We start from the raw sequence: 13,759 nt of genomic DNA, 5'->3' as shown, positions 1-13,759 counted from the left end.
TGAGATGGTATATCTGCAATACCTTGGGTACATCTAGTGTATGGATTAACCCCTTTAGCTCCTCATTCCTCTCCCCCTCTGGTGCAATCCATGCCAAGTCTACTGCAGAGGAAACGTCTGACTTGCCTCACTCCTTGGCTTGAATACAAAGCAGTCATCTCTTCTTGCTGCTGCATGCGTGGCACTGGAGCAGCAGTGTCATGACCTTAGTCCCTAATTTATGGGTCTTTAACACTTGCAGGGATTGTTTAAGTACTCACACAGTGCGGCCTTTCCATACCAAGACTGCAGGGGCCAGTTTCTAGGAGTTCAGAAAGCAACTGGATGTGCTCCTGGAAGAAGAAAATCATTCAAGTGCCATTAACTACAAAGACAGTGCCACTGGCTGGGGACATGCCTTAGCCATAAATCACTAGAAACAGATAAGTGCCCTGGGGCAGTACCACTGCATGCTTGCCTTGTGCTTGGGAGCTTCACCAGGCATTGGCTTTAGGCTGCTTAGAGACGGCAGGAAGGGTTAGAGGGTCCTTTGATCTGGTCCCACACGGCCATTTCTGTGACATTCCTTATGTCTCTCCAGTTTGAGCGCACTGTGTCCCACAAGGCTGCAGAAGCAGAGGTGAAACAGGCTTTATACAAGACCTGTTTTTTTTTCCCTTCCTGCACATGTACCAACACTGTACCACACAGGACAGCAACTCTCAGCTGAGTAACCCCATGGCTTTTGTTACACCTGATTCTCTGGACCCCTCGTAGACCTCCCCTTCCCTCTTTGCTTCCTATCACAGCCGCGCCGTGCTTTGGTCGCAGAAGGGTTACATGAGCGAAGCATCCCTAGGAGCAGCTCTGATCCCTCCCGCAGGCACGGATCGGGCTGGTGGAATGGCAGGCAGGCATCAGCAATAAAACATTCGGCTTATTCCTTTCCATTAATTTAATCTCGCTTCTCTTTGCGGCGGGCTGCGGGCTGCGGGCGCGTTCCCGGGTGGGCAGCGCTGCTGCCGGCGGGGCTCAGCTGCGGGCTCTGGCAGCGGCAGCACAGGCCGAGCATTCACACCGCGGGCAGCTCAATGCCGGCATTGTCTCCGCTCCGGCTCTCCGAGGCTGGGAAAGGGGGTGGGGGGCGGGAAGGGCTGAGTGAAGAGAGGTGGGAGGGAGGGATGTACAACTGGTTATCTGGCGAGAGAAAAGTCTGAGAGGGGAAGAAGCATGGTCTGAGGCTGCAGAGGCAGTTGCCAAGGATGCCGCTCTGTAAATCAGCTAGCGTGTGGCTTCAGGCCGCTAAGCCAAGTTGTTTGCACTTTTGGCCACAGACCCTGTTTCCTCACTATTTCATCTTGAGAAAATTGGCCGTACCTTCCTCCGTCCTCTGTGCCCTACTCCCCGTGCCTCCCTCCCGCTCAGCAGCTCCTGGCTGCTCCTGCCCTCTCTCTGCTCCCCGCTCCACTTCCCCGCTCCCCTTCTCCTCCTTTCTCGAGCCCCTTCTTCCTCTCCCATGCCCTTCCCTCTCTTCCTCTCCCTCCTCCCCTCTCCTTCGGGGCTCATCCCCTCTGCCTTGCAGCCCCCATGCCTTTCCAAGCCCCTCTCCCCGCTGCAGTGCCCCCTCCCCTCCCCGGCCGACGTTCCGTGTCCCCCCGGGCATCCCCGGTCGGCGGTGCGGGCCCCGGGCGGCTGCGCCCCCGGGAGAGGGATGGGGAGCGCGGCCCGCGGCTCCTTCCGCGCCCGCCGCCGCCGCTGTGGTGCCGAGCTGCTGTGTGGCTCCCTCCTCCCTCTCTCCCTCTCTCCTCCTCCTCCTCCTCCTCCCTCCCTCGCTCCGCCTGGGAAAGTGGGTTAGGAGGGAGCGCGGGGCTGGAGGCTGCACAGCCACAGGACTATCCCCTCCCGCATCCCGGTGGCACAGGATTCCTCTTGTTCCTTTCCTTTTTTTTTTTTTTTTTTTTTTTTTTTCCCACCACTCTTCATCACTCTAAACGGGTCGATTTAATTGTTATTATTCCGTAGTTATTTTGCTACCTGACTTTTTCGTCTTGCTTCTTTTTTCCCCCCCTTTTTTATTTGAAGGATCTGCTAAGACTTTTTTTTTTTTTTTTTTTTTTGAGAGCCTTAAAAAAAAAAAGGCAAGGAAGGGAAAGAAGCCAGCAAGAGACTGAAAAGAGCAAGAGAAAGTGGCAGCTGAGAAGGACTGTGAAATCACCTCCCCTTTCTTGGACTGTCGATCATAGCGAGAGTTGCACATTATTATTATTGTTTTTCTTTCTGCGTCTATCTGTCCACATACGCAGGCAGAGAAAGAGACAAGTACTGACAGTGAAACTCGACGAGACCAGCCATGGTAGCAAGGGCTCAGCCTGATCGGAAACAATTACCGCTGGTCCTACTGAAATTGCTTTGCCTTCTCCCTACAGGGCTGCCAGTCCGCAGCGTGGATTTTACCCGAGGGACCGATAACATCACCGTGAGGCAAGGGGACACAGCCATCCTCAGGTAGGGCATTTTACCAACTTTTCCCCTCCTGTGTGTGCATCTATATTGCCATATATGCAACGTGTACGTGTGACGTGGTCCAGATTTGTGTGTATAAGTCTCTGTGAGATTGTGTGTTATTTTACCTCTCAAACTGCAGTAGCAGCAGCTGCTACAAACAGGCTCTGCATGTGTGTTTGTGCTTTAATATGAGAAAATTGCAAAGCTTTTGAACATTTCTTGTCACACTATCCTCTATGTAGTGCCCTGGATCGAAAGAATTTCAGTGGGGAAAGATTGCTTGTGTTAGCCAGCTCTTGGGAGCGTACACTTTTCACCAGCCCTGCAGTATCAATAGAGGAATCGAAAAGGGATCCAGCTGTGCTTGCCAGATGTTACATTGATCTTCCCGTGCTTCTTTTTGTACATATGCAAAAACTTTATCCCTGGTGCTGCCAGAACTCTCAGGCAAGTTCTTTTGGGATACTCTTGTCCTTTAATTTTATTTATTTATTTTTCTGCCCTGTGGGGAGTGAAGATGGATACAATAGTTGAACAGGCTGGTGAAAAAATGGTGTAGCAGCTCTGACTGCTACAATTTACGAAGATTGCATCTTTGTGTGTTGGAGTTTTTTTCAGGGCTAAATAAATGGGTGTATGCTGTGCCTGTGTGTCTGGTTGTGATGAGGATGTCTTTGCACACGAAACATTGCTTACTGGCAGTATTGAGTGTTGTATTTCTGGTTTCATTGTACAAAGGTACTTCTGGCACTGCTTGGGCTTTCAGTTAGGAGTGTCCCAAATAGCTGAACTGCAGTAGTCTTTTTCCTGTAGGTTTTTTTTTCTCATATTCTACCTTGCTCAACTTACCTGCAGTAAGTCCCCCATTGAAGGAAAATTCAGTGTGTGAGTGTGCACACTGTGTATTACGGCTGTAAAACTACTGGGTGTAATTTAAAATAAGTCTGTGATCTGTGTGAGGAGCTGATAGTGCACAAACCCTGAAGCATCAAGGGAGTAATCCCCTAGTAAAGCTAACAGCAGCAGCAAAGTTTTCTTTCTCTTTCTGTGAAATAAATCCTGCTGGATGTCGCCAAACACTCTGCTACACGATCCCCTGTGTCCTGCATCACTCCCATTTAATGATAGAGGGAAGAAGGATGCTGGAAGAGGGATGTGTGTGTGTGTGTGTGTGTGTGTGTGTGTGTGTGTATGTACACATATCGCTTCGGTCGCCTCCCATGTCCTCGGTTGTTTTGATCCTGGAATATCCATTCAGCAGCTTCCATTCCCCAGCTCTCCAGACTTGTTAACTTGAATGTAAGATTTATCCACACAGAGTAATAGGATTTACAGAGTAATTCATCTGCCTTGCATATGCAGTGGAAGCGGTTTAGATTTGACATGGTAAACACCTAACAAGGGGTGTTGCCTCTGACTCCAGCTTCTCTACTCTCTCTTCCACTCACTACCAATCCATATATCCCATTAACCCTTTTCTAGCAGGACTCCTAGCTGACTTATCCCATTTTTAAAGGCAAAAACTTCCATCAATCATTTATTTTGGAGGGGGTGCTCAGACAGATGTTTGCCAGCATGTTTGGTACGTGCAGCAGCAGACAAGTCATTAAGCTAGCTTGCCCAGACAGGGGTCACTAGATTTCTATTTCCCACTTTACCTTGGAGCTTTTCAGTTTATCTAGATGCTGTGTGCTAAAGCTACATTTGCAGCTGAGAGGGCTGAGCGGATGGAGGAGATGGTGCCTGCAAGGGCTGCGTGTGAAGCGTTCCTTCATTAGCAAGCTCCATGGGGCTGCATGGGAGACTGCTTTCTGTGATTGCGTGTGGCTTGCCAGTGTTATGTCAGGCACTAAAATAAAACACCTGAGTGAAGGGATCCAGCTGTGTCAGCCAGATGTGTGCCAAGTGACACAGTCTGCAGGAGCAGCACGCCACCCGGCCATGTAAATGCTTGCCCCGGGCAATACTGTGTTCCTGGCTGGCTGCATTTCTGTCACAAGTGACTGTGGCCAGTGCACAGGCTGTACCTTTTCCTTCAGCTGCCTTCCTAAGCCATTTAAGCAGATCTGGCCAGCTATATGCTTTTCACATTTCCTAGGAAGGGCAGCTGTCTCCCTTTCCCTGGGACCAGACCCAGGTCTCTGGGATATTTCAATTCCTCCTTCAGACAAGGAACAGAAACCAGGCTGTACTGGGAGACAGACTGCCACATGAAGCTTGAAGGTGTGAGATTTCCCTATGTCCCATGGACTTTAGGTCCTGCAGGACACATTTCATGTCCTCATTTTTAAAGCAAAGATTTTTTTGCTAGCTTCCCCCTCACTGTTTTGTCAACCTCCAAAACATAACTCACTTTAAGACAGCCTTGTTTTGAAAAACTCCCAGTGCCTCACTCTTCCTGTCTATAGATCTACTGTGACAACAGAAGGAAAAGAGCTAGATGGGGAAAAATAAAAACTCCATTGGATGATCTATACTAACTGTGTTCAAAGCATAACTTTATGTCCACAGATAGATAGGTAAGAGTTTTCTATGCATGGATCATATCACCTATCTTGGCTAAACATATGCTTCAGAGGAATTGTGCACCATCAGTTTACCAGTGCCCAGTAGCTCCTATAGCTGGAAGGGAAATGAAAATGTAGGAGGGAGAAAAAATGATACGCAGTTGGAGAGAAATAAAAGCAGTATACATAGTGATAAGATAACTAAAAACATTTTGTTCCTGTAAATTGTGATGCAAATCATTCAGCAAATCACCAAGGACAGGATATTCTAAATGGGTCTTCCTCTTGGGGCCTTATACATTTGTATATAGGGTTACACTTGTAGGTGGAAGAACAGGTGGGTGGGCTGATCTATGAAGTGGAGAAAAATAGTTTATTATAAGCCCTAATGTTCCTAAAGGAAGCCAGTTCTCTGAAGCTTCATCTGCAGCTTGTTACTCAGAATAGAATTATTCTGAAAAGTTTGGAGATGACTTTTTAAAGCTGTAGCATTTAAAATATTCCCTCAGTCCAGGACTATTAAAAAATGTCCCTAACTCTAAACTGGCTCATCTCCTAAATGACCTGGCAGCAGATTTGATTCATGTGTCGGCCTTGCTGAAGGTTGATGACTCTTAGTGAGTATTTGGCATGGGGAAGTTAGGGAATTGCAGAGAGAATAAAAATAGCTCATTATAGGCTATCCACAGGGAAAAGGGTAATTGTCTGCTCCTTAGAGCAAGGCAGAAAAGAGAGGAGGGCTCTGAGACCAGCAACAGGTGAGAAGGGCTGAGCAGAGTTGCTGGTGTTTGTCCAGCTGCAACCAAGAAAAGAGAGGAGGATGTTGTAAAGATGACGCTGTATATTGGCGAGCCTGTCAGACTTACTAAGGTTTCATTTTTTTAACTCTGTCTTCAGCAAGTGAAGAAGGACACTGAACCTTATTTTGAGTATTGAGAGGGAACTTTGGCTACAGTTCCTGCCAATGTCTTGCTGTCAAGATTACAATCATGAGGCTGTCAGTTTTTGTATACAACTTCCCTACTTGGTGTTGGGAAAAGAAGAAAATAATATCCAAAAAAGAAATTTACAACATATCCCCCAAATTATTTAAAATAAGAAAAGAAAAGAAAAACAGGCCCCAACCCTAAATCTTCTTGCTGTTTGCCTGCCTTCAGCATCCCTTCCCATCTCGTTTGCTCTGCACATTTTGGGTGAGCAAAGGCGGGTACACGTTCAGCCTAAGGAGGGGCCGAGGAACACGAGGATGTTGGCTAAGCTGGGACATGTGCAGTGATGAAGGGCAGCTGCTGCAAACTGGGAAGGAAGGGGACTGTGTTTCTGTGTTGTGTTTGGCCCTCTGGATGGCTTAAAAGCAAAATGGCAGTGGGGAGTCCATGCTATGGGATCAAGTACCTGTACATCATGTTGGGGAAAGATCAGCTGCCTCAGAACCACCACAACAGCTCACCTCAAAGTGCCTTCAAAGAGCTCATCTGAGGGTGTCAGCAGGACTTGCAGGTTGCCCAGGAATTTTGGAAGTTCTGGCACAAGTGCAGATTTAGCCTTTAAAAACTCCTGAAATGGAGCTCATCACCAGCTGGAACCAAAATGGGTCACATCTCCATCCCAATCTGTTCTGTTATACCAGTACAAATCCAGAAAAGCCCAAGGGCAGAGTCAGAAATATTCCATTTGCCTTTGGGGCAGATTCCCAGGGACTGCAAATAAAGAGGTACAAGTGACTCATACAGGGCATAAGCTTCTGAGCGCTGCTCAGATGATGTTCAGTCTTTGGAGAACTGGGATCTCGCCAAGGCCAGAATTTGGCTCATTGCTCTTGAGTTTTTCCAAGCACAAGAATTAAAACAATCTCATGCTGATGTGCAGATGAAAACCAACATTTGACTGAGTCTGCATTTTTCATTTTTACCAGGTATTTTAAAATAATGTAAAGTTTCAGGCTGATAGCACATTTAGGAACATCCATCCTAACGGGTACTTAGTTTCTTTAAGTTGCATGTTTCAAAGGATGGGCTGGAATCAAATTATAAGCAGTAATGACAGTGCTGTTGGTGTAATCCTGCAATATAAGCAATTTATGCAAACTCTGTTCTTGGCGTCCCAGTATTTTGCTGATATGTTACATGTGGAGCTGTGCTAGAGGACAAAAGCACCTCAGGCGAAATAGCAACACAACATCACAACAAAGTTTATGCCCTATACCGTCATTTTAAAAGAAAAGTAAAAGCTGTTCAGATTACACTTACAATTAGCATATGATTTGTAACAGGGAGCACTGAGCTGAGCCCTTTGCAAGAAATGAGAATAGGCATGTTCAAACGTATAATGCCACATAATAATACAGTCTTGGCAGTAAAATTGTAACCTTGATTATTAGTGGTATTGTTGTGGCACTTAGAGGCCACCACTGGGTTGAGGCACCCTTTGTTTTAAGTGCCACATAAGCAGAGAGTGAGAGATCCCCTCTGCAGGGCAGGCAGGCTATTAGCTGGGATGGACCCAGGCTGGGGGTGGGTGGGCAGGAGGTGAGGGGACATGCCCAGGGGTGCTCACAGGGCTCAGGCACACCCAGCCTAGTGACCCATCCATTAGCTTGGCTTGCCTTTTGGCTCAGCCACACAGCAACCCAGCAAATGTGACAAATGAGGATTCCCTAGTACATCCTCATCCACACTGGTGTTGACCAGAAGTCCCAAGTGCCTTCCTCTCTCTCTGGCCTGTACAAAGCCTTCATTATCAGTTCCAGGGCCCATGTGTTGAGACAGGGTGAGTCAGGATCTGTGCAAACTCTGTTGATTCTTTCCTTCAAATGAAAAATAAAAATGTATAAATGTAGTAACAGATGATGTTGCAAAACTTCCAGCTCTGGCAGCAGATGGTGCCATTACATGAAGGCACACATGCATCCACAGATATGTGAGAGTGTGTGTGTGTGTATACATATGATAAAGACAGTTGCAATATGTGTATGGTCAAAGGCTGGCAATCATCATCTCTCCTTATACACACACATTATTTTTATATGGTGTACCCAGAGGTAAGGGGGCCCTTTTTGAGAATGTCCTTCCTGCAGGGTGGGACTAACCTATCACAAGGAAACGTGGAATGGAAATTAGAAAAGGAAAGGCTTTCTTTGGTGAAATGATGCATGTTTAATAACACTGAATGTATATTTTGCATTCAGAAAGATGGAGAGACAGCGTTGAACTGTATGGCTTTAACCTCCTCCTCTGAGTCTGCAAACACACTTCAGTTTGCAACTAAGTACCATATGTTTTCCTACTTAGTTGGCATTATAATTTATATAGTACTACACGTTACCTGAAGTGTCTTGGAGTCAGTAACTCTTCCACTCCCCTCCCCAGCAGGTCATGAGGAAAGACCTATTCTTAAAATAGCTCATAGTTACTGGAATTCGCCATCTCATAACTATAAGTTTTCAAAATATATGTTACACGTACCTGCCCTTTATATCCAGACCCACAGGCATCTGATTCTGACAGATCTGCAGGGCCACAGCTTGCTGCTGATGCAGCGGCAGGGCTTCAACAGGCTCACTGAGAGGCTGAATATAGCCATTTTCATTGAAGTTACCTAGTTTTGTTGTCCATCAAAATTCACTCTGGTTTGTGTGAACTTGTGCTCTGCTGGAGTAAGTGCAATGGAGGCCACAAAGGTGAAGTCAGGAATTTACTGAGTTTTCTTTTACTGTTCTCTTGCTGAAGAAATAAACAAATGTGATTTTCAGCTGAATCTGACACCAAAGCATTTGCTTCAGGCTTCGAGCACATCTAATGTGCCTGGTTTTATGGTAAGTAATGGGAACTAATAATGATGAGTTTCACCTCTGCCTAGAAAACAGCTATTTCAAAATAATGTGAACCGCCAGTCTCCTCTGTGCTGATATATTTTTGCAGATTTTTACTAGGAGCAACTTGGTTGTGTGGGAGAGGCCAGCTGTGGTCATAGAGTTCCCCCACTGTGCTCAGCCCTGTGCAAAGAGAGGAGAAATAGCGCTGCTGCAGCTCTATTGATTTCACAGGGGCTGGGCTTCCTCAGTCCCAAATAACTTGATGGAAATGAGCCCACTCACACTGGGCTGGCATTCAGCAGATATTTTGCAATAGCGCATCTGTATGAAATTTGGGAGGTGTGTGCTTGTGTGTGCCTGTGTGCAAGGGTGTGTTTCCCTATGTTTGCTCTCATTTAAAAGTGGAAAGTGTTTTCTTGTGTGCAGTGGGACAAATGTTCATATACTTTGTAAAGCTGCCACACTTGCAACTGAGAGGCAGCACTGCCAGATGGCCTGGATAAGGGTCCACTTACTTGGAGGCCTCTGTGGCTTTTTCCTACTCCTGGACCTCAGTAATCCTCACCAATGCTGGAAGCGTCCTTTTGTTTCAGTGTGTTTCTCTTGCTACAGCTGTTAAGGAGAGAAAGCAGCAAGTATATAGCAACAGAATATAGCATCTTCCTCTTCTGAGGCTCAGGGATTAACTCCACTGTAAATCTGGCTAATACTGACCCTTTGCAGTAGCAACCTGAACCACTCCCACCAATTTGCATTTCAGTAGCAGAGGGAAGTAGTGAAAACTTTGAAAGAAGGAAGAGCCTTCTCTCCTGCACACAGCCTCCCGCTGTCCTGTAAGAACCCAGATATGTCTGAATGGTTTCTTATCACAGGTGATTTCCTTAGATGGGTTCCTAGAAGTTCACCAGATTTATGGGGGAAAGGGAAAGGCCAAGAGGGTTCCAGCTTACCCCCCAACCTGTGCCAACCTCTGTGTTGGGCAAAACAAAAGGGGAGTGGTCCCACCTCTGTGCAGCTGCCACTCATGGTGCCACTACATCTTCTCCTCTCAGGGTCAGCAGGATGGCCATGTTGGAGATGCACCACTGTCATTGTCCCTAACATGGTGTATCAGTGAGAGCAGTGCCCTCTCAGGGGTGGTGGTAGAGATGCTTTTCCGGTGTAGGAAACCACAGATACTTTAACCAGAAACCCAATAGTGCCTTATACGGCAGCTACCTCAGTGCTCTACTTCCTCTCTCCATCCCAGGCTGGTTGTCCACCCTCACACAAGACCATGATTCGGAGCTGCATATCCAATCACCTCTCATGCCTTCCTCTGCAAACAAAACCCGTGTTGAAATCCACTGGCAGGCAGCATCCATGACTTTGAATAGTAAATACAAATCTCTCCTTTTGCCTCTCTGTCTCTCTCTCTCTCTGTTATTAAGCTGACAGGCACTTAGCCAATTATCCAGTCGTCATCTCAGCTGTATTTATGAAGGAGGAAGAGACAACGCATACAGCTCTTGTCTTCAGGGCTTCAGCTGAGTCTCCCGTGTGTGCTGTAGCATTTCCCCTTGTCTGAGCTGCTTAGAATACACAGGGAAAGAAACCAGTTAGAGTTTGGTTGAGAAGAGGGGTTGGGGAGTAGAGATGGGGAGAGAGGTCTGCTCCCCCAGACCAGGGGCATGCCAGAGCTGTCGCTGTTTGGCACTGCTTTTGTGTTTAAATTTGGCAGAGCGCACACGCCTTTGTTGCATAAGGTTGCGATGGATGGGGAATGCGGTGGCTGTGGGTACTTGCAAAGTCCTTTTGCAAGGATCAAAAGTCAGGAACTATGTGTGGCAGATTGTGAGTCTGTGCCTTAAAGTGAGGGAGTCACATGTACTTGAGACGTGGTATGCATTTGTGACTTGGATCCAGGAGCCAACTCTAATCCCCAATGCGGTACTGCGCCTAGAACATACAGCCTGCGCTGGCTCAAGTGTTTACTCCAAACAGCAAAATTTAGGCAAATAGCACTGAAGTGTTCTGTGAATATTTTCATGAATGTTAAAAATGAATTCACTTTGGCTGCAGCTGTGCTTCCTTTGTGTGTGTGCATGTGCATCTTCTTTTCTCTCCCCCTTGTGAATAATCTGAGTGGATGAGTTTTCCTTGCCCTGGCGTTCACGGACAGAATGTTTTTAAAAGGTCCATAGATGAGCAAAACAAGGCTCTAGCAGCAACTTCTGCAGCTGGAAGCCCTGTCCGTACAGATCTGCAGGCATGTGCCCCTTCCTCACCTTAAACCAAGACACTAATTTTGTGTGTATGCCTGTGGTACTCTTGATATATATTTATGTTGGATGCTGCTTAGGGAGCACTGGACATGGTTCTTGCAACCCCTCACAGGAGCCCAGGCATAAAAGCAGTCGAACAAGTGAGATGTAGAGCTCATCACAGCTTGAGCCACAATAATTTATGTGCACGTGACAAGAGAAAATTACCTTTAAACTCTGCACCCAACCAATCAATCTTGCAGCAGCCTGTTTTTGCTCAAAAAGGTGCCTCAGGCCAAGCCTATCAAGCTCAGAAAAAGAAAGGTTAAAATGTTCCAACATCATTATCTCTTCCTTTTTCTTTGGAAGAGAGGAACCACAGTGACAAAGCCTAGCTGACTCCTTCACACCAGCTCCTTTGTAGTGAGTTTCATTCCCACCTCCAGCCCTGATTCCCAACTGGAGTCAGCACGAATTTGTCCATGATCAGGCCCAATTCTTATGTGGTCAGAGAACAGAAAGGAAAGCATGTGACAGAGAGGACCAGGCACAAATAAGCATGTTGGAATTGGAAAATGCTCGAGAGGGGAGGAAAATGTTACCACTGCAAGATGCAATTATTAAGTGCTGCAGGTAGTACAGGTATGCTAGGAAACCCCCATCTGTTCCACGGTGTCCTCTGAGCTTGGAGAAAAGTGAGATTCCAGGAGTGATTACTCCTTGAAAAATGATTGTCCCCTCTCAGCCAAATATGATGTAACATGATCCATGGCCTCCATCCCTGCAGCAATAGAGCAGGGAGCCTGCACCAGCTGAGGCACTTGTTCATTGGGGCTTCACAGGGGAAGGGGCAGTGGAGCCTCCCTCCTGCTATGAGCAGAGATGTGTGTGGGCTGTGATTTAGTGCACCATGCTTGTCCCTTCAGTGCAGGCAGGTTTATTAGCAGTCCTCTTGAGTCAAAGGACAGGGGAGGCTTTAAGCTGCTGGAAGAAGATGGAGAGGGGCTGCTGCAGCCTGCCCTCCCTCCCTCCTTTTCACATTTGCTGCCCCCTTAGCCTTTGGTGGGCTGCTTGAATAGGAGTGATCCTTCCACAACCCCCTGACATTTCTCAGGCAGGTTCTGTCCCCTGCCTCCAGCTCTTCAGACTGGCCCCACAGGGTATTCATTTTCTCTTCCTGCACAGAATGCCTGGTGCATATATGTTTAGGGAGCTCACGGAAAGGGTGTGTGTAGGAGGGCTAGTAAGAAATGACGCTGTGTCACCAGTAAAGGCTCTTCCTCTTCCTCACAGAAATACAGTTGGATGCCTTTTGCCTCCCAGTGATGAGTTTCTCCTGCTTTCAGTTGTGATCCAAGTTGGAAATGGAGTGGTAGCAGATCTCATTCATTTATGAGGTGATTGACAGGCAAGAGCTTAGGCTGCAGGCTGGTGTGAAAGCCACCTTGCTGCTGTCAGCAGAGGAACACACTGCAGTGCTTGCTTGGTGTGCTGTGATTCTACTCCTGGAACTTGGAAGGAGGCAGCTGGGGGCTTTTTCTCCCTCTGTTGTAGCTCTTTCTTGGGTGGGAAGCTTGACACCCTTGCGTGACACTCACGTGGGGTGACACATCAGCGCTGGAATGCAAATCTGAGATTTTCTTCTGCAAGTGGCAAAGAAGGCAGATGCATTTAAAAGACAATGGTGGTGCAATGTTAGGGAAAATTCTCAGTGTTCAAATTGCCAGACCTCTCTAACCTTGAAGCATCAGGACTTTAGCTGATGAGTTGTGATAATTTCAGCTGTATTTGTCCATTGCAGAAGCTGTAGAAATTTTGGAGACTGCCCCACGTTTGGACCCCCATTTGTCCAATTTTTCCATTTGTCATGAAACCATAAGATGATACAGAAAACTAAAGCACCAGCTGCTGGTGCTGTAACAGGGATGTTCTTTGGTGCTGGTCACTCTTTATTAACCTCCTGTGGCACTTTTTGTAGGACTGTGTCTCTGAAGATCTGGTGAAAACCCACACATTTTGGCTGCCTTTACACTTAAGAGAAACCTGAGATTGGCATCCATAATCAGGAGCAGAAGGTGCTGCAGGCAATCTGTCTTCCTTGCACTGCATTAAACCCATTTTAGTTTTTTCAGTTAAATATCAAATTATCTGTCCACCCACACATCCTCCCCACTGCAAACACTGTGGTTAGGGATGGGCCATCTGTAGGACTTTTACCTGGGTAAGGGGGTCCACGGGGGTTCTTGCGTAACATGCTTCATGCGTATTCATTGGCCTTTAGAGTGGCATTTCTTTCCTTCCTATTCTCCTGGCTGGTCTCCAGTACTGGCAATGAGTCAGAGGCATGCAGGTCTATCAATTTGAAAAGTGTGTCCCAAGGAGGAAGAACACGTGCAGCTTTGTTCTGCCCTGACTCGGGGAGGAGCACTTAAATGCAGGCCAGGTGGATCAAGGACTTTGGACATGGTGAGACCAGTTAGCCTTTCAAATGCCTTTTTTTTTATTCCCCACAGGAAGCTCAAAGTGGGAGCAGCATCCAGCCCCCAGAGCAGAGAGAAGGAAGGGCATGCATTAGATTTTACAGCATCCTTGTGTTGTGCTGTAGCTGTATCTCTGCTTCAGTAGAAGTGCTCTGGCTGCCTGCTATCACTGCAGCGGGGTCCTGTGTCTCTTTGGAGGGCTTTATGTTTCTAAGGAGATGTGGTCCACTT

At 47.1% G+C, this 13,759-nt stretch overlaps 1 protein-coding gene across 5 annotated transcripts in view; it reads left to right on the top strand.

Moving 5' to 3' along the window:
- The window catches only part of LSAMP (limbic system associated membrane protein), a 992,409-nt gene that overhangs the window by 692,902 nt on the left and 285,748 nt on the right, over positions 1-13,759 (top strand). For 2 of the 5 annotated variants that reach the window (XM_005486132.4, XM_074534755.1), the window contains exon 2: positions 2,406-2,484. In XM_005486132.4, the coding sequence (XP_005486189.1) occupies positions 2,406-2,484 (79 nt within the window). Of the gene's footprint in view, positions 1-867; positions 890-2,093; positions 2,485-13,759 lie in introns of those variants that run through there. The other 3 variants (XM_074534754.1, XM_005486131.4, XM_005486133.4) reach the window with 3 other exon arrangements.

Source organism: Zonotrichia albicollis, chromosome 2 (genome assembly GCF_047830755.1).
Source record: "Zonotrichia albicollis isolate bZonAlb1 chromosome 2, bZonAlb1.hap1, whole genome shotgun sequence".
Lineage (NCBI taxonomy): Eukaryota > Metazoa > Chordata > Aves > Passeriformes > Passerellidae > Zonotrichia > Zonotrichia albicollis.
This window is presented reverse-complemented; position numbering and strand designations above follow the sequence as displayed.